Raw genomic sequence first — 19,917 nt, forward strand, 5'->3', positions numbered from 1 at the left:
ATTGCTGAATCTGAGCCCAGGATTCACTGTTCATATTCTGATCGTGCATTTTGTGCAAGTAAAACCGACGCACCAATAGGTCATATTGCAAACTCATATATCAACCTTAACAGGGTCTAAGTCAGAGAAATCACTCGAATATTTTATTTCCGGAAGAAGAATCAACGAGCCCCCTCCAGACTCGACAGATTCTGATGATTTCTACTTCACATACTGTGTACCAGGGGGCATTCACAGAGAGGTCGGTGTCAACACGGATGAGCAAATCAAGCATTTCCAGAGTACTGGCAGATACCACATTCGCAATATTCTGTCGTGAATATTCCAGTTATATGACATGGTCTTGTAAATAAATATCGGGAACAGACAAACCAGCCATTGATTTTATGAGCAACGCCCCGCAGAACAGACTTATTTCATCATCATCATCATCATCATCACAACCAGAAAATAGGCATGCCACCCAGAACTGTGTGTGTCAAACGGAATTCATTAATTGAAATAAACATGCAAACGTAGCTTATCGTTTTCGTTATACTTCCTTTGGTGAGGGCGATTCAAGTGTATGAACCGTAGCTTGAGTTAGTATGAGCGACTGGTTCGTCAGGCCAGTCTCACGCCAGTGTGAACAGCATTTCGGTTATATCACGGCGTGTCAGCTTAATGGAGGAACGCCTCAAGTGATGCAGGTTTTGAAATCGGACGTGTACCACATAGGTAGAACCAACGAGCACGACTGCTGACAAACCAGGAATAATAAACAGGGCGACAATGGGATTCGAACCCAGGATCATAAGTTTCTGGCACGTATGAAAGACACACATGTGAATGTGTTTTTATTGCTTACGTTCTGTATATGCGAGGCATAACATGAGCTTGAGCCTTAGCCATGTTGGTGAGAAACCAAATGATGTGAGAAACCAAATGATACAGCATTTGTATACATGGTGAAACTCAAGTAAAAATTTAAAGCTCCATTTTGAGACATCAAGATAAAATATCAAACAAAACATAATTTAATTGCAAAGTTTTATACAAATAGATGAATATATGGGATTAAAAAAAATATTGCTTTATGTCGCATAAACAATATTTCAGCTATAAAACGGCGGCCTGTAGCCCCAGTGGGTATTCCGGGTTAGAATTGGTCCCCACAAATCAATGCTTGTCGTAGGAGGCGACGTAGGGCCAGGCTCGGTGGCTTGGTCGTTTGCTTGATTGACGTTATGATATCTGTCTGATTCAGTCTCGAATATTCACAGACCGTCGTCATATAGCTGGATTATTGTTAGTGGAGTTTAACAATAAACAAACACGTTTCAATGGCTGCCCGTAAAGTACTCAAGTCTGTGCCATGTGAACCAGTGGTTCCATGCATGAGCAAACATCCACGCCGTCGGGGCACACAATTCCGCCAAGTTCGACATCATCCTCATTCTACAATGTTAACATGTGGAATACCACATCTCAACATGCTAGAAAACACTTGTTCCGCTGTCTTCACCTGTAGCTTGTACATTATCTATCCAGCTGATAATTTCAGAGGTATGACATTTGTTTTCGGTGCTCCGGAACAAATATGTTGTTGTAACACGACAGTGAATCAATATAAACAAATGTCGTCTGATTTGAGAGTTACCTCCCCTGGTATACTGAATCAACAAACGTCTCAGGTTTGAGAGTTACCTCCCCTGGTGTACTGAATCAACAAACGTCTTCTGGTTTGAGATTTACCTCCCTTTGTATACCGCAGCAAGAAAACACCTTGGGGTTTGAGCGTTACCTCCCCTGGTATACTAAATCAGCATAAACACACGCCTTCTGGTTTGAGAGTTACCTCCCCTGGTGTACTGAATCAACAAACGTCTTCTGGTTTGAGAGTTACCTCTCCTGGTGTACTGAATCAACAAACGTCTTCTGGTTTGAGATTTACCTCCCTTTGTATACCGCAGCAAGAAAACACCTTGGGGTTTGAGCGTTACCTCCCCTGGTATACTAAATCAGCATAAACACACGCCTTCTGGTTTGAGAGTTACCTCCCCTGGTGTACTGAATCAACAAACGTCTTCTGGTTTGAGAGTTACCTCTCCTGGTGTACTGAATCAACAAACGTCTTCTGGTTTGAGAGTTACCTCCCCTGGTGTACTGAATCAACAAACGTCTTCTGGTTTGAGAGTTACCTCCCCTGGTGTACTGAATCAACAAACGTCTTCTGGTTTGAGAGTTACCTCCCCTGGTGTACTGAATCAACAAACGTCTTCTGGTTTGAGATTTACCTCCCTTTGTATACCGCAGCAAGAAAACACCTTGAGGTTTGAGCGTTACCTCCCCGGGTATAAATCAGCATAAACACACGCCTTCTGGTTTGAGCGTTACCTCCCCTGGTATACTCCTGTAAATTAAAGAATACATTAGAAAGCGCAAAATTCACATCATTGTACAAGGTACATAAAAGGCCAATGGCATTTTGTTTAAATATCTTAGTGATAAATGGGTCTTGAAGAACTAACTTAAGACAAACAGTTCCTACAAGTGGAACTGACCACTGCCGGTATGACCCGTATGCAGCAAAGTCTCTCCTGGCACTCCATTAATTATCGGGCGGTCATCATCACCTGGTGTACGGAGACGCCGACCCATAGCATCACGATTGTTGGCAAACAATTCAAGTTATGGTGTTTTATCATCGCGGAGGCTGAAATCCGGACTTAAGCAGGAACAGATCACAAATCGTTTACCTACTTGACACACACAAGCGATATACATTGATGTTGAATGGCCTGTACATTCTCAAAGTGTTATAAATATACTCATGGAAACAAATAAGGGAACAATGAAAAATATAGCGACATAAGCTGTCAGAGCAATTGAAATAGCGCGCAAACAAATTCAACACATGTCAGAATCAACTAGATGTGTTTGTGTGCATTGTTACCAACGCGTATTTGGTAAATTGGCTGGGAACCCATGATAGCACATCATTTTACTGTGTCTAAACATTTAGTGTTCAACACATTTCCATCAATATAGTTAGGACGAACACTAGGTATAACTACAAGTACTCTGAAAAGTGCTTGATAACATTCATGACACATTTTCCACAAATCAAAATCCAAAAAATATTAAATTTGAAATCATAATGACTTTATTGTTATTTCTTGCCTTTAAATGTAAATACTCTTAAATCGGATTTTGTCGGACGGAAAGGTTGCAGATCTGTTAACACTTCTACAGACAAATACAGAGAATAAAACTTTTATCCAACATCGAACTTTTTAATTGCTCACTAAACATGACAGCCTCAATTGTCCAGGGATGATATCCCCATTCTGTACCCATACCCTGGAACCTTTCGCCACCATAGCGGCGTAAAACCATACTCATTCACTCCTAAGATTGGTTTGGTTTGTTTGCTGTTTAACGCCGCACTCATCAATATTCCAGCTATATAACGGCGGCCTGTAAATAATCGAGTCTGGGCCAGACAATACAATGATTGACATGAGCATCGATCCAGGCAATTGGGATGATATGATATGCATCAACCAAGTCAGCGAGCCTGACCACCCGATCCCGTTAGTTGCCTCTTACGACAAAGAAAGTCGTATTTTACGGCAAGCATTGGTTGTTGAAGATCTATTCTATCCCGGATCTTCACGGGTCTCACCCCTAAGAGAGATGGAGATGGGTTCATCACATCCTGGACAGAGCTACAGTAGCAGTCCAAGGTATTGATCATAATACGATGGAGGAATAATACACTGGATAATCAAGGATGCGGACTTGAGCGTTAACAAATGGCATTACCCGCAGTTGTACAAGGGACACGGGGTATACACCCGTATGAGGAACTCTCTCTCCATGCCGCTGGTGTACGTGGACGGAAGGACAATGTAGCGGCCTGGACTCAGCTTGTAGCGGGAGGACCACTGGAGGCTCTCGATGTACAGTCGACTGGGGTCCGCGTTTGGGATATCATCCACGTATAGTGTTCCGGACCGTTCGTCACCACTGACTACCTATAACACGTGTAAGTGATTATTGTTTAACGCCGCAGTTGCAATATTTTAGCTGTTTATAGTCGAACATGACATTAGTGATTGCAAGCATGTGCAACAGTCTATGTCATCGAGTCTATGTCATATAAAACGGCAGTACAAGCAGCCACACACACACACACACACACACACACACACACACGCACACACACGTGAATGAAAGTCGCTATATAAATGCAATAATCTTGAACATGAAACTTTTCAGGTCGAAATTTGTCGTTATTTCGATTATATTTTCGTAATTTCGATTATTTTCTCGTTATTTCAAGTAATTTTTTTTTTAAAATCGAAATTTGGTATTTTTCCTGATCACTTCCATTATTTTCTCGTTAATTCAAGTTTTAAAAAAGAAATTTCGAAAAATCGAATTTTAAAAACTCGATTTTCTAGAAAATAATTAATTTAACGAGGAAATACTTGAAAATATTGCCACCAAAGTAGCAACATTAAGTTTTTGTACAAGGGCACATTGCTGTCTGACACACAAATATATCATGGTAAAATGTTTGACGGTTGACCGTCATGTATACGGTAGAACGACTGGCAACGCGCCTACCAGACTTACACGAATATTGCACGTCAAGGGTTTACAGTGTGTTTTATACTTATTGTACTTACTCTGAACACGTCACACCGAATAGCAGCATAGTCACCATACTCCGCCTTCTGAATCAGCTGCACCACGACAGGTGTGTAGTCTTCATCTGATAGATACCAACATGACATATGGTTACCATTTCACGTGTTGCTGTTTACATTATAGTCATTGAGTTCCCAAGTTATCATTAGTGCAGTTATATCATGGCATGTCAGCTTAATGCGAAGAAAACCCTACGGGAGAAAGGTCAGAGACGCTTACAATGTTCATGAAACATGAATACTAAGCAGAAAAAAACAACCATCTTGAATCGAACCGACAAAAATGGCGGGTAGCGGCAACTACAAAGCGATACTTAAAAAAAACTGGGCCAACTGAGCACCCCTATTAGGAGTATGTTCATACATCACGTTTCCGTGAGAATTCGGGGTTATAATGCACCCCCTTCAGTCCATGCTTGTCCTACGAGGCGACTTGGTGATTCTCGAGGTCATGCTCATACTCTAATTGCGTGTCATCGTATCCTAGCGGCGTGGGGTGTTGTACATGACATCAATCACTGATTTGTCGGGTCCAAACTCGATTGGACACACACCTGTTTTCGGGACTGTGAAGGCAATCCTGGGGTTGCGGAGTTTTTGGCTCAACCAGCTACCCGGGCCAGCAGCGGATTTTCCTCGCCATTCGCTAAATACCCTCAGTACGTAATCTATATAAAGCAGAAAGTCAAGACATAACATTTAACATATGTGATTTATACAAACCAGACAGAGTGGTTGGAAAGTTGCTAAATCGACAGCGCGGGAAATAAATTATTATTGAAATTCACAATGGTAACAGTTGTGTGATTTAAGGGTTAGAACAGCGACTTGAAGAGGTAATGTTACAAATGATAAATTACACCTTTGTAATCATGCTGTACAATGCAACGATTCGATTTCTTGTTCGAATATGTAGCATTGCCAACAAAATTTCATTTACTATTAAGTTATGTAAGCAAAAGTCAATAATTAAATTTCTTAGTCTTAGTGCTTTTCGAAACATATGATGTAGGGACAGTGCCACGAGATACCACCATATACTGAAACCGTATAAAAACGCAACGTAAACATCAAACGGCTCAAGAGAAATGCCTTTATTCTTCTGTGATTGTCTGTGGCTTATTTGTATCCCATGTTGTACTATATTTTAGTGCGAATGTCACAGCATTGTCATAACAAGGTCAAATTTTAAAGTATTGAAAGAAATCCCGGAACAAAGGTCTTGAATCCCACATCAAACGTAAGAAATACCAAATCAAATTACTTTTTAACAAAATGGCTGAGTAAAAGCCAAAAGAAAGTTTAGTCAAATAAGGTCAAAATAATAATATCGCGAAAAACGGAACCTAATGGTGTACAGTTTGAAACAAACATGACAGAGTAATGGGCATAAATAGACTTTCCAATATGGCTGCCATGGTGGCCATATTGAAAATCGGATGCAAACATTTTGAAAACAATCAGGTGTTATCATTGGTGGGCACAAGCACGAGCTGATGTTTACAGTGTGAGGAAATGTATCCTGAGAGAATTTAGGAGCATGGGCCAAAGTGCAAAGGTGGAATAAAGGTCAAACTTTAAATTATAGCAAAACGATCATATGTGCTGACCCACTACTGACTACACATATACCATTTTCGTGACATTTTGAAACAAAATGGCTGAGTAACGGCCATAAAGAGCTATGTCAATATGTTGGACATACTGAACACGCGTGTTACTATTGGCGGGAACAAGCACGTGAAGTTTCAGCTTGATTGGTCCAGTGGTTTCTGAATAGATGTTCTGACGAATGATGCTTTATTATCTTTTTATTTTTCAATATGGCAGCCGTATTTGATTTCCGATCAAGATGCCTCGAACAAACTTGTAACTACATATGATGACGATTTACCAACCAAATTTCAGGCTTCTGGCCCTTTCTTTTTTGGAGACGCAAAATAGATGGTTACCCGGCGGCCATATTGAAATTTTAATTTTGATGCTTTGATAGCAACAGAAGTTGAGCTGATTTAAAGCAATTTCGGAGAAGACGTCGAACATGTGAAAAGTTGCGACGATTTCAGCTTACTGGGCCCTTCAGGCCAAATCAACTAAATGACTTTCCAATGTTTGTGTTACCTGCAATAACGACTTTCTATACAGACTGTGAATATCTCCGTAATTACATTCTAGTTATATGCTCGGAGAGGATTCTGGGATAGAATTGGCCCGTAGCCTCCTACGCTGGCCGTAAAAAGGCAGCTAAACGGATCGGATGGTCTGACTCGGCGATACGGAATCTGTGTTGAGAAGCGCCGATGGCGTGGGATAATGCGCATAATATCAATCACTGGTCTGTCTATTCCAGACTTACTGTAAATATGAAACGTGAGAATGTTACCTACTCAGTGAGTCAGATCGCCCATCTTTGTCAAAGTCGGGAGTGAGAGAGCAGATTGTGACCTGTCTGAAATATCTCAGGAAGTCGGCGACATCTATCCAGAACTCTCCCTCATTCCTGTTCCTGTGGATGTGAGACCCCTCCGCCAGGGTGGCCCACTCCCCGCTCCTGGAACACCGTGTAACCATGGAAACACATCTTGTTCAAGGTGGAATTATTCCAACGCATTTATACTCTCCATATAATTGTTAACTCAAGGCAAGATGGGTTGATAACTCCGAAAGGTGGGAAACTTTAATTTATACATGTTTACGTTTTAAAGGCCTTCGACTCCCTTGCTAGAGAAAAACCGTGGATATTTTTCTCTTAATATGAATTCTCGTCGGAATCAAAATGGAAACTATGCTTACTTCGTTGTACATGCATTTCAAAGCTGCTCGTTCGTGCTGCTAGTACAGATTTTACTGACGCTTGTGAATATTCATTCTGTTATCAGCTGAATGTCGATTTGGGTTCTATGACTTCAGTGTTCGGACTATTTCTACTATAAGGACTTATGTGTACATTATGCAGTTTGAAAGAAACAGAAAATAAGTATCACTTTTTTATTTGTCCATTACACGAATAGCTCTGTTTGCTATGTTGTAAGGATTTTTAAAAAGGTTACTACACACGCTTTATATTCGCTATTAATGGATACTTATATATGCTATATACTAAAAACACTTTGAAACAGTAACACTTCATTATACAGCTTAAAAATTAGCAATCTAGAACGCACTTCTCGCGAAAACATTTGGCGATGAGTAAGGTAATGAGATCGTGTCGTGGCATCAAAAAACACAAAACAGCATACACAATTCAATAAAACTCTGTAAGCTTATATCTGTGCTAGTGGTTTATGGCCTACAGTTCCTGGAGTAAAGAAACTAGATAGCATGGATAGTGAACGTCTTTATGACATTTGTAGACCTGGTTCGATGTCGATTTGAACACCGTTATCAAGTTCTGTATCTACACCGTAACGTCGCTGTAACTGTAAAATAGACTTCGATCCTCCACTTGTCATGAGATACAACTATAAATGTCACACACGGATAATAATTCTCGCCTAACTACTCATATTCTTTCTCTAAGCCATACTGACAGATTGATTATAGTCAGACAAGACGTTATGGAGTAGAACTCCAGTTCTTAGAGACTTCCATAAGCTGTAGTGATATGTGAGTGAGTGAGTGAGTGAGTGGGTGGGTGGGTGAGTGATTAAGTGAGTTGGTGAGTGAGTGAGTGAGTGAGTGAGTGGGTGAGTGAGTTGGTGAGTGAGTGAGTGAGTGAGTGGGTGAGTGAGTGAGTGAGGAACATAATTTATGGTTAGAGTGAGTCCAGTATTCCAGTTATATCACGGTCTGTCAGCCTGATGAGGGAGGAAAGCCCTAAATCAGTCTCAGACGTTTACCAATCAGTGACAACACACGATCCTGGCATGCCTAAGGGACATAACTCTGCACAGTGAATTTCGGGGTCATCAGTGCCTGCCAACATGAGTCACAGGCGTCAGGATTCGTTGCGCAGAGTCGCGTCCCTTAACCGTGTCAGGAACCTTTGATCCCAGAATTACCCTGTGTATGTTTCTAGGGTTACCAGCACCATACCCGTGCTCTTGTGTTTCACCAAAGTGGTAAAAATCTAAGACCTGCATCACTTCGGGCCTTCCTCATACATCAAGCAGACACATCGTGATATAACTGTAATATTGTTGAGCGGCGTAAGAACAAACGGACCCCATATTCCCCTGTTATATGATCAAACTAGACATACTGCCGTCTTTTGATGGATGCAACAAAACAACACGTATTAGAACAAACCCGTTCAACATTCACGGGACTTCATTGATGTCATGACAACATCAGCTGAACTACATGACCTACCCGTCACACCACCTCCCTGTCCACTCGTGGCTGCCGTGGGGGTTACGTATACTCAGGAGGGGCACCTTCTCGCCATCACGCCTCGTCACCTTCATCAAGGGAACAGACATCACGACCACGCAACAACACGATCAAGAACTTATCAAAGAAATAAAGCATTACATTACTGACACAAGTCCCTTGAGGGGATTCTTGATCAGAACGGGTCAACGGAACCCACGCTTGTCGCAATAAACGAAAACTTGACGCTTCTTGTGGATACAATGCGTGAATTTAATAAATGTGAGTTAATTCCCCTTGACGATCATTGATTGCATCATCATTGTCTTGCTGTTCTGTTTCTTACCCCTCATCGATTGCTTAAAAGACCGCCAAGATGGCTCTGCAATATTGCCGACAGCGGCGTAACGCAATATTCATTCACACCATGAATGAGACTCTTGAAATCTTACCATGTACGTTCCGCTGAGCGAATAGGCGTGTGGTCCCATCAAACCCATTATACCGTGATGCCGTTGCTGAAAACAACAATTTTACTTGGTATTCTACAAACTAGCAAGCGACACGTACTAATACTTCTCACGCATATCCAGACACCTGGTGGCAATATTGCAGCTGTATCGGCAATGAGCGACGTTATCTGTAGTTGTCCATTCAACCTGTTACATTGCCGAATATGACTATGTATACATACGTCTACGTGGCTGGAAATGTACGAGTTAGTTACTACAGTTAGTTACTACAGCTAGTACCACAGCCAGTAACAAAAAATAGTTACTACAGCTAGTCGCTACAGCTAGTCAAATCAGTTAGTTACTACAGCAAGTCACTACAGCCAGTCACTACAGTTAGTTACTACAGCTAGTCACTACAGTTAGTTAATGCAGATACTTACTACAGTTAGGTACTACAGCTAGTCAATACAACTAGTTACTACAGCTAGTCACTACAGTTAGTTACTACAGCTACTTACTACAGTTAGGTACAAACAGGTAGTGACTAAAGTTAGTTTCTACAGCTAGTTACTACAGTTCGCTACTAGAGCTAGTTACTACAGTTAGTTACTACAGCTAGTCACTACAGTTATTTACTATAGCTAGTAACACAGCTAGTCAGTACAAGTAGTCACTACAGTAAGTTACAACAGCTAGTTACTTCAGTCAGTTTCTACAGTTCGCTACTACAGCTAGTTACTACAGTTAGGTACTACAGCTAGGTACTACAGCTGGTTGCTACAGTTATATAACTCGTCTTATACGCTCTTCAGCTCCCCAACTCACTCCTCACCGAAACACTACATGTGACCAGGGACCCCGTGTTGAGCGCGTTGCTGATCCGGCGGAACATGCTGTGCGCTGCAGCCCTAGACTGTGTGTTGTAGAAGTCGATCTTCTCAGCTATGCCCCCAGTGAGCATCAGATAGGCATCGCTCGAGTACCCCCCTTCCACCACGCTGTACGACCCGTGTAGCCTAAAACAGACGCACACATTAGACGCATGTCACAGATGAAGTCGATACAAGTTTAATATAATAACTGACAGAATAGGTGTAAGAATAGAAAATAAACTCAAACATTTTAACCAATGATAGTTTGGTGTTCCTTGAGGTCCCAAATAAATGAATTACTTGTATTAGATTTTCCTCTTGAAAACGTGGGGCATTATATTTTTGTTCTATTTGCATCCATTTAGATCAAATTGTTTAAGGTATCTGTATCTATATGTTCATTCACTGTCGACATGAAGCATGAATGTTGCATTGTATTGTTTGTTACCTTAGCACCCATGCAGTCAGATATATGACGGCGGTCTGTAAATAATCGAGTCTGGACCAGACAATCCAGTGGCTGATAACATGAGCACGCAATGATCCACGCAATTGGGATACGATGACATGCATCAACGAAGTCAGCGAGACTGACCGACCGATCCCGTTTGTTGTCTTTGACGACAAGCATAGTCGCCTTTTACGGCAAGCGTGGGTTGCTGAAGACCTATTCTACCCCGGATCTTCCCGGGTCTATGAATGTTGAGGAGGGTCATGTCTGTGATGTATTTCAAGTGAAGAGAGAAAAAACAGTGTGAGGCGTTGTGTTTGATTGCAATGCGAGTTTAAATAAAAATTATTAATTTAGTACAGCCTTATTGAAATTGCCATTGGAAAGGAAAGATCACACCATTTTCATTTATTCATTTTCATGGAGAGGCTTAAATGCGTAAACGACAAAAGCCACCCGTCGATAACTATAGACACATAACATTTACATGTGTCTTCTGCTGGTCCATCTATATGAATAACTTATAAGTGATTTCATGACATTGGCTAACAAAGCAATTGTTATCGCATATATGTTCCAATAAAACGAGGGGGCTTCGGTGGCCCAGTCGTCTAAGGCGCCGCGATTCGCTGTGCAGAGTTGCGTCCCTTGGGCACGCCAGAAACCTATGATTGTGGATTCGATTCCCGGTTAGCCCCAATTATGTTTCTAGGTTTGTCAGCACCATACCCGTGATCGTGTGTTTCACCGAAGTGGTAAACGTCTGAGACCTGACATCACTTCGGGTTTTCCTCCCACATTAAGCTACCACGCCGCGATAAAACTGGAATACTGTTAAAATCGGCGTTAAACCCAACTCACTCACTCACAATAAACCTCTGGGGATCTACTGTTGCTTAATTGACTGATAACAGGCTGGCGGGACTTCAGTCAATGATTTCGTATTGTTGCCTACAGTAGTTTATGTTCATGGTATCAAGCAGTCGACGCAGCTGTTATTGGTGACTCATGTATTCATAAGAAGTGACTTCAATATGTTTTTGCATTTATTGAGATACAAACGTAAAAATCTATGTGCATGTTTTAAAGTCAACCCTTGATGAACAGCGTACCTTGCTAGAGCCTTTTCCATGAGAGGGACCCACATTTCGTTCCTTGCTGTCGCGGACGCAGCTCCGTATAGGTTCCTGCCGTCGGGAAATACGGGGAGATAGTCGTCTATGTAGACATCCTCCCACTCCCCAAATCTCCACAGTCGGCAGTGGCAGATCCCGTCTGTTTTGGGGGTGTACGATCCCTCGTTGATCACCTGAAAACAACGCGTAGCTTCATGTTATAGCAGGCCATGTTGCTCATTCCGGATGCTGGGAGGTGATGAAGCGTACGATGTATCACTGCGGCCTATACATAACTTCGTCTGAAGCAGACAAGCCAGTGATTAAAAGCACGAGAAACTATCCACCATAATACCAGGGGACCAATACAAGTAAGCAGACAAAGACATTCACATGTGATCCGTTTCCGTCGACATACATATTTTACTTGGGTAATCATTTGTACCCCGGAATCACCAAAGACCGACCTACCTCGAGTCTCACAGATCCTGTGTGTGCGCAATCATTGTGTTACTAGGGGTCTTCAGCAACCCATGCTTGCCGTAAAAGGCGACTATGCTAACGGGATCGGGTGGTCAGACTCTCTGACTTGGTTGAGACATGTCATCGTATCCCAACCTCGTGGATCGTTGCTCATGATGTCCATCACTTGATTGTCTGGTCCAGACTCGATTATTTACAGACAGTCGTCATATAGCTGGAATATTGCTGAGTGCGGCGTTAAACAAAACAAATATGTGTTACTAGGTAACTACAGTAAACTACGGATTTAACGAACTCAAAGGGATAACTGATTTTAATTCGTTATAACCATAGTTCGTTATAAGCATATTTACAGCAAATGGACGGGACCCAAAACATTTCGTTAAATCCGTCAGTTCGTCATAAGGGTGTTCGTTATAAACGTCATTTACTGTACGTTTCACAGTACCCCTGTCACTGTTAATGTAAGTGGCATTTGCTGTCCAATGATATGCACGCGTGTAATCTGACCTTTGAATAGCCTAGTGGTTAAAACTTGGGCTGGTCAAACTGAATGACCGAGTTTGCGTCCCATATGTGAACCGTTTACTTTGTGCCCCCTGTCTTTTGTTTTTGTGATGGCGTACACTAACTCACGCACTCAAACAGTTCATGTTAAAATAAGTGAGTAGATCAGATAATGACAAGACCCGGATATCATGAGAATGTTGCACGAACATGTTTAGATCTATCTATCCATGTATCCATCCATCCACCTACCTATAGAGCTTATTTGTGATTTGGGATGGTAAATACGCTATAACATTGTGTTGAGCGGGTCCTGGCGAGACAAATACAAAGTGTTTATTCCAAATACAAGACATTTACCATTCCCAAGCACATCGGCGTGATACGTCCTTTAGCATTATGACGTCATTCTTAACTTCTGTCGTCGAAAAACCTGTTTTTATCTCACAAACGGTACCTAAACATTGCAGCTTTTCCTGGAATGTCAGCATGAATGTGTATTACATCAGAAAGTCAGTGATTTGTCAGTCGGACATCAGCCAATATAGTTCCAACTGAAACTTACTTCCTTAGACAGTGGCGTAACTACATATAAGCAACTATAAGCATATAACAACTGCCTACACAAATTGTTTCTATTTGCCTTTCGCAGCAATCCATCGGTCTGCCTGTAAGAGTAGCTGTCCTTTATCAAAGGGAAGTTACTCTATGAGAGGTCACGTGTTTTAGCCTGTGTGGCTTTGTATCAGAGCTGGTCATGACGTTACGAAGTGCAGAGTCGTGTGTACGCACAGCGACAAAATGAAACAAGTTAACAATTCAGACATATTTCGGAAAATCAAACTGTTTTAAATTGGGAAAAGGACACAATCAGGGGATCACACTAGGCTGGTGTCCTCGCTAAATTGTTTCGCAATTAACATCTCCAAAGTTGCCCCAAATTGTAAAATGTCTCAGCTACGTCCCAGTTACACACTGATTTTCAGTATCTTAGACTATTGCTTGCTAATGATAACAATTATTCCAGTGTTTTTTTTCTATAATACCGATCGTTAATTCTGACTTGATCGCCGAGTGACAAGGGCGACGCTAGACCCATGTTAGTTTGAAAACACCTAACTGGCCTAAAGATTTTATCTGTCTATGACCGTTACCGTTTTTCTCCGTTGGCTTTATTCTGTCGAGAATCCTCCTTATATTTGATAAATCTATCTATCTATTGGTTCTTTACAGACCTGTTTACACAGATCCGGCTTGTCTGCAAGTGTTGACAGCATGGACAGGAACCAGCATGTTCCAAAGTTCCTTTGCTGAATGTCCAGTCTGAAGGTTCCATTGGCGAACAGGACAGGGTCAGAGACGAATTCCTGTAATTGTAATATCGTTTGCTGAATAATTCAAACCACTGAAGAATTATTTGCAATGTTGAAATGTAAACCAATAAGAACGATATAAATGTATATATACTATATCAAGGGGCTGTAATAATGACCAGTCCCTTAAACATAATTCAAATTTGCAAATTTTGTATTTGAACAAAAAGAGCTGCCAGTTTTCCATGCCCTCGCCACCCCCACCTCTTTAGTTGTGATAAATCTTTATGCCAACACCAACACCCTACACACCACAACACACCCATATCCCCCAAACACACCCTCTTTTTCAAAATGCCTACCGTAAGTGATTGATAAAGATTCCTTTCCTCCAAATTCAAGCCGTCGCGGCCTCGCGACCGTCAAAGTAGCTGTTTCGATCAGAGGCCGTTATCGTGATTTGAAACTCCAGATTGCCCAATCTGAATCGGGGATGTCACAAAACCCTGGTTAAATGCCACTCACGTGAGGCCTCATCCAGAGGAGATGTTTGCTGGCATTATCTGTAACTGCAACCGGGAGAGTAAACTCAGTGTCCGTCCACATCTCTCCCTGGCGGACATGGGGGCGCTCTGGTCTGTGTACATCACGCCTGGCAGATGCCCGAGCGTCCACTGTGCAGAGCTTCAAGCCGGAACCATCTGGAGCGTCCGTGTAGTCCACATTCGACAGGTCGTAGTCGTCAGCTTTGTAAACATTACGTTTAGACAAACAGCAGCCCATTGTTCAAAAACGTTGCACCTGGTGAAAAATGTCTCAGTATAGTTCAATACATACCCGCATGCAAATACAAGTATTACAAGTAGATCCTCTTCCTCTGATATTCCCTTCATGTACCTCCTAACTCTAAAATCACATGGATGAACGAAAGATGAAGATACGTGGCGTATGCAACTTACATTACCACAAGGTATTATAAAATATATACCCGTTTTTACACCTCATATTTTCATGAAATATTACCAACGTATTTACCTGATCGTTCGATATATGTGACATATAATCTGTGCTGACATCCTACTTTAACAGCGTTTTTCGTGACTCACACACAACAGCTTTTCAAGTGACTCACGTTATCTCCTATGCTCTATTGCACTAGCTGCCTGCACAGCATGTCCTAGCCTCTGCCCATTCGTTGCGGCCAGCGCCTCCAGTGTCCTCTGTGCAGGTGGGGCGTATAGAGACCATACAACGCGAGTATAAAGTACCGATACCCACGAACAGAGTGAGTAACGTAACAATAGTTTAAACTTGGCCACGGTTGCCCAGTTGTCTAAATATCCATTGGGCGTGAAAAGCACCATTGCGGTAAACGTTATATGCATGGACACAAAACATCAGTCATGATACCAGGTGTTTGCTAAAAGAGTAAGCATGCCCTGTCTGACCTTCGGCGCCCTCAACTCATACAAATTCCAAAGAAAAGTAAGTGTGTGTTTGTTGTCTGACGCCGCAATTCGCAAGCACCGCAATTCTCTGAGTAGAGTTGCCCTCCTCAGGTATGCAAGGATCCTATGATAGTGGGTTCGAATTACAGGTTCTCCGTGGTGATGTTTGGTTTGTCATCACCATACCTGTGCTTGGTTGTCATCAAATTGGTAAACGGCTAAGAACTGCATCACTTCAGGTTTTCCCTCATCTTCTTACCGTCAGTGCAAGAGAATAAGTCTCCAGTATGTGCCCATGTAGATTTCAATGAGCGTTTGTATAAGGCAATTGATAGGCAGTTATAGGCTGAATCACATGTGGTGATATGATTGAAAACTGTTAAAAGCGCCGATAACCTAAACTCACTCATTCACTCTGTCAACACAAATTCTGCAATGAAATTTAATATCAGGGGATATATATCCGGGCAGTCTTATCCATCTCAGGTCTAGACATTTAGAACATCAAAACATGAAATGTTTATACGTAACAACGTGTTTATTGTCTGTAGTGATGTTTCAGGGCTACGTCAGGTCCTTTCGTCAGGTCAGTGACATGACCACCTGCGCATTGTTTCCGTCACATCTACAACTACACACCACACCGACCTGGATACTGGACTCCGGGGGTAAAGTGAAACTCGCGGTCTCCTGGGTAACGCTGCCACTCGGAGTGTATCTGTACATCTGACTGAGCTTTTATATGGTAATGTGTCAGCGTTTAGCCGATCATTGTGTCTAGTGTTGCTCATATAAAACACAGTCCACGGTCGTAAAGGCGATATAAACAACCACAGACAAACCATATGAGAACGCGCCTGTGTGGAATTTAGTATAGACTGACGCAGGAATTTTCAGGGAAGTCTTGACAAGTACGAATATGTAAGGGCGTGCCTTATTCAGCAAGGACTAAGACGTCCTCAGAACATACAGGATGTATTCAGCCCGGAGATCGTCTTTATTTATACAAACACTCGTCACATTTTTTAATATACTCTAAAGCACATGTTCAGTAACGGAGGACGATTGTGGGGGGACATTGAATTCCATAAACGCAGTGTTCAGCTGGTATTTCGTGTAAAGCTTTGGCTAAACATGAGCGAGGTATCTTTTCTTTTCGATTTCACGTGTGTACATTGTACAAATGTGTTTAGAATATAAACACAGACAAGACATGTTTAGATCTAAACATGTTTAGGAACGTGTTTAAATGATAAACGGAATACATTTGGAGTGTTCAATCTGAACGCATTTAGGTCTAAACACATGAAATGAGCTATCGTCTCACAGCCTAAACACCACCCAAACACAAAATCCCCATAACCTAAACATGTTTAGGTTTTAAACATGTTGGAACATTTTTAGAATTTAAACACGTGTAAACATGTTTCGAATTTAAACATGTTTCAATAAAATGCATATCATTTGGCAATAAGTCAAATATGTATAAGATGAATAAAATATATAGAAATAAGATATGCAAAACAGATTCACAGGCACTTGCACGAAGACATGTTCACACTCACATCACATACAACCACACACGTAAACATAATAATAAAAATATAAATAATAATAATGATAATACGCTTTGGCTTATAAGACAGAGGCGGTAGGGTAGCCTGGTGGTTAAGGCGTTGCCTCATCACGCCGAAGACTCGGGTTCGATTCCCCACATGGGTACAATGTGTCAAGCCCATTGTCCGGTATCCCCTGCCGTGATATTGCTGGAATATTGCTGAAAGCGGCTTCCAACGACACTCACACTCCCTCAATGACACGACGACAGATAACCCGACAAAATGACTGATTCCCGTGCCCTTACCTGAAGTTAATGAACTGGTCCCTACAACCATCCGCGCGACCTCCCCACTACATAAACAAAACATACGTTCACATTCGTATGACGACCTCCCGGTAATAATTAACGGAGGCTGGGACCTTGCTTTACAAAAGCTACCCGTGTCAAACCACACAGATTTTATTTTCTGATTAACACACGCCACAAACTGACATCGTCCAAGATGCTTTATACAAATATGACGTCACTGAGCGCCTGGTTGCACGCACGTACACCTGTATGCACACCCTAAGTCTGCACGTCGACTGTGCGAGTGACATTAGCAGTAGCGATCGGACACGGTCTGTCAGTCAGGGGAGCATGAGATCAGTAACAGTCTTCCTTCAGTCTAAAGGGTATAATTACGAAGTAAATGAAATGTACCTTCAGTACTGCTATGGTCGAGCAATCCCACGCCTTTGAAAATCTCACGATGATTGAACACACGCGACCTTGAGCAGCCAACGGTAGGGTATCTTTGTATGAACAGGAAAGTAATCAATGGCCGACCATTGAATGCAGAGCGTCGTGATGTCAGTGGTATTTAAATAGTATAGTTACATATTCTGCTGATAACAGAGACCTGAGTTGGAAACGTATCGAATAGTGCAACAAATACACTTTTGAAATATACAATACAGTCAGAATAACTTAATGTGCAGATCCGCTGATAGCTTTGTAACAGGTTACAATCACACCATATATGTTCTACAATACAAATGTCGATATGACATATATGCAATGTCATCGATTGATATTCTGTAATTACGACTAATGTTGCTATAGGACAGTGTACATACATGAATCAAGGTGTGGTGTATACTGTAGGCTCCGTGTACACGACTACAGGACTGGAAGTCGCAGTGGAGAACGTATTTACACAGACGCCCAGTCTACCTGTACACCATCAAACAGTTTTACGAGTGTTGTAAAGGTAAAGTGGGCGTTGTTGGCTGCCATTGAATGTGGGTCATTTGTGTTTGAGTCCTTCTTCCACGCCTAAACAGGCCATGCAGAGAACGAACAGAGTACACATTGTGATGGCAGAAATCTGAAGAATCTTCTACCGATTTTATAGATTGGAGGAGTTTTTATATTCCTTTCCTCTGTATGCGTGTATTGCGTTTTGTCACAAACGCCACTGGAAGTGTGTGTGAAGGCCTGTGGAAGTGTGGGCGGTAGTGCGTGTCATGAAGTCCCACACAGTTTTAGGTCCGATGAGGCAACAAGACGGTGTTATTTAGCGACGGTTATAAGTCTGAACTTTTTGAAAGTGCAATTTAACAAATAATACGCAAATATAAATCATCATGTATAATCGTATTAACTGTGAGATGGTAAAGAAGTACTTAAAGAGTCTTACCTCTATGTAAGTAATGAGATATTAGCAGCCATTGTAGATGTAATTACATGTCAAAAACCGGACCTGATCATGAAGTTCTTTATATGAGCACGTATTAGTCCCTAATATTGAGATTTTGTTTAATGTTTTGTTTGATAGTTCCTATTTGCCTGACTCTTGGTGCATTGTTTGATTGTACCGACACACAAGAAAGGCGATGTGAACTTACATAATAACTACAGACGAATACTAGTGTCTTTAACAGGTGAGCTAAGTGAGTATGATTTTACGCCGCTTTTAGCAATATTCCAGTAATATCACGGCGGGAGAGAACAGAAATTAGCTTTTCACATTTTACCCATGTGGGGAATCGAACCCGGGATTTCGACATGACCAGCGAACACTTTATCAACTGAGCTACCCCGCCGCACTATATGACAAATATTTTCAGTAAACTCTATATCCAAATTTTTAACAAGAGATTGACGTTTTGTTGTGAAATGATCTCAAGCGGGATTCCGTAAAAGGTAGAGCACTAATGACAATGTCGATTTATTCTGCAATCCATTTTGTAACGCCCTCTCAAAAAGCGAGGGAAAATATACGTATGTTTTGTAAATTTAATTTTTTTGATGTTGTTACAGGACAAAATTAAGGACCATTCTAAGAGTGAGTGAGTGAGTGAGTTGGGTTTAGCGCCGCTTTTAACAGTATTCCAGTTATATCACGGCGCGTGTGTCAGCTTAATGTGGGAGGAAAGCCCGAAGTGATTCAGGTTTACAACCGGGATTCGAACCCACAATCATAGGTTTCTGGCGTGCCCAAGGGACGCAACTCTGCACAGCGAATCGCGGCACCTTAGACGACTGGGGCACCCGCACAACGACGTCTTGATTTAACTGTCAGTTTAAACAAAACAAATGTAGGTATTCAACAATGGTGGTATGTTGTCGAAATACGAAAACCAGGACATACAATGACTTACATAAGAATGAGTTAAGTCATTTAAGTATTTAAGTGTTATGTTTTCAAGATATTTGGTAT

General features: G+C 41.7%; 1 protein-coding gene across 7 annotated transcripts; it reads right to left on the reverse strand.

Moving 5' to 3' along the window:
• Positions 1–1,000: 1,000 nt before the first annotated feature.
• On the reverse strand, positions 1,001–19,570 carry LOC124145345 (calpain-9-like). 7 transcript variants are annotated; one of them, XM_048390116.1, is made up of 13 exons: positions 15,337–19,570; positions 14,730–15,005; positions 14,127–14,258; positions 11,899–12,095; positions 10,296–10,479; positions 9,461–9,526; positions 9,009–9,097; positions 7,085–7,248; positions 5,252–5,365; positions 4,677–4,762; positions 3,808–4,019; positions 2,377–2,392; positions 1,001–2,036 (listed from the first exon to the last, which is right to left on the reverse strand). In XM_048390116.1, the coding sequence occupies exons 2-13, from the start codon at positions 14,985–14,987 to the stop codon at positions 2,001–2,003; spliced, it is 1,554 nt and encodes a 517-aa protein (XP_048246073.1). In that variant the 5' UTR covers positions 14,988–15,005; positions 15,337–19,570; the 3' UTR covers positions 1,001–2,000. The 7 variants fall into 7 exon arrangements, with proteins under 7 accessions (XP_048246073.1, XP_048246072.1, XP_046371041.2 ...); XM_048390115.1 differs by having other exon boundaries at positions 1,001–2,017; positions 2,358–2,392; positions 15,337–19,569; XM_046515085.2 differs by having other exon boundaries at positions 1,001–2,392; positions 18,332–19,569.
• Positions 19,571–19,917: the final 347 nt, after the last annotated feature.

The sequence above is a fragment of the Haliotis rufescens genome, unplaced genomic scaffold, assembly GCF_023055435.1.
Source record: "Haliotis rufescens isolate VD_foot unplaced genomic scaffold, xgHalRufe1.0.p SCAF_83, whole genome shotgun sequence".
Taxonomy (NCBI): Eukaryota; Metazoa; Mollusca; class Gastropoda; order Lepetellida; family Haliotidae; genus Haliotis; species Haliotis rufescens.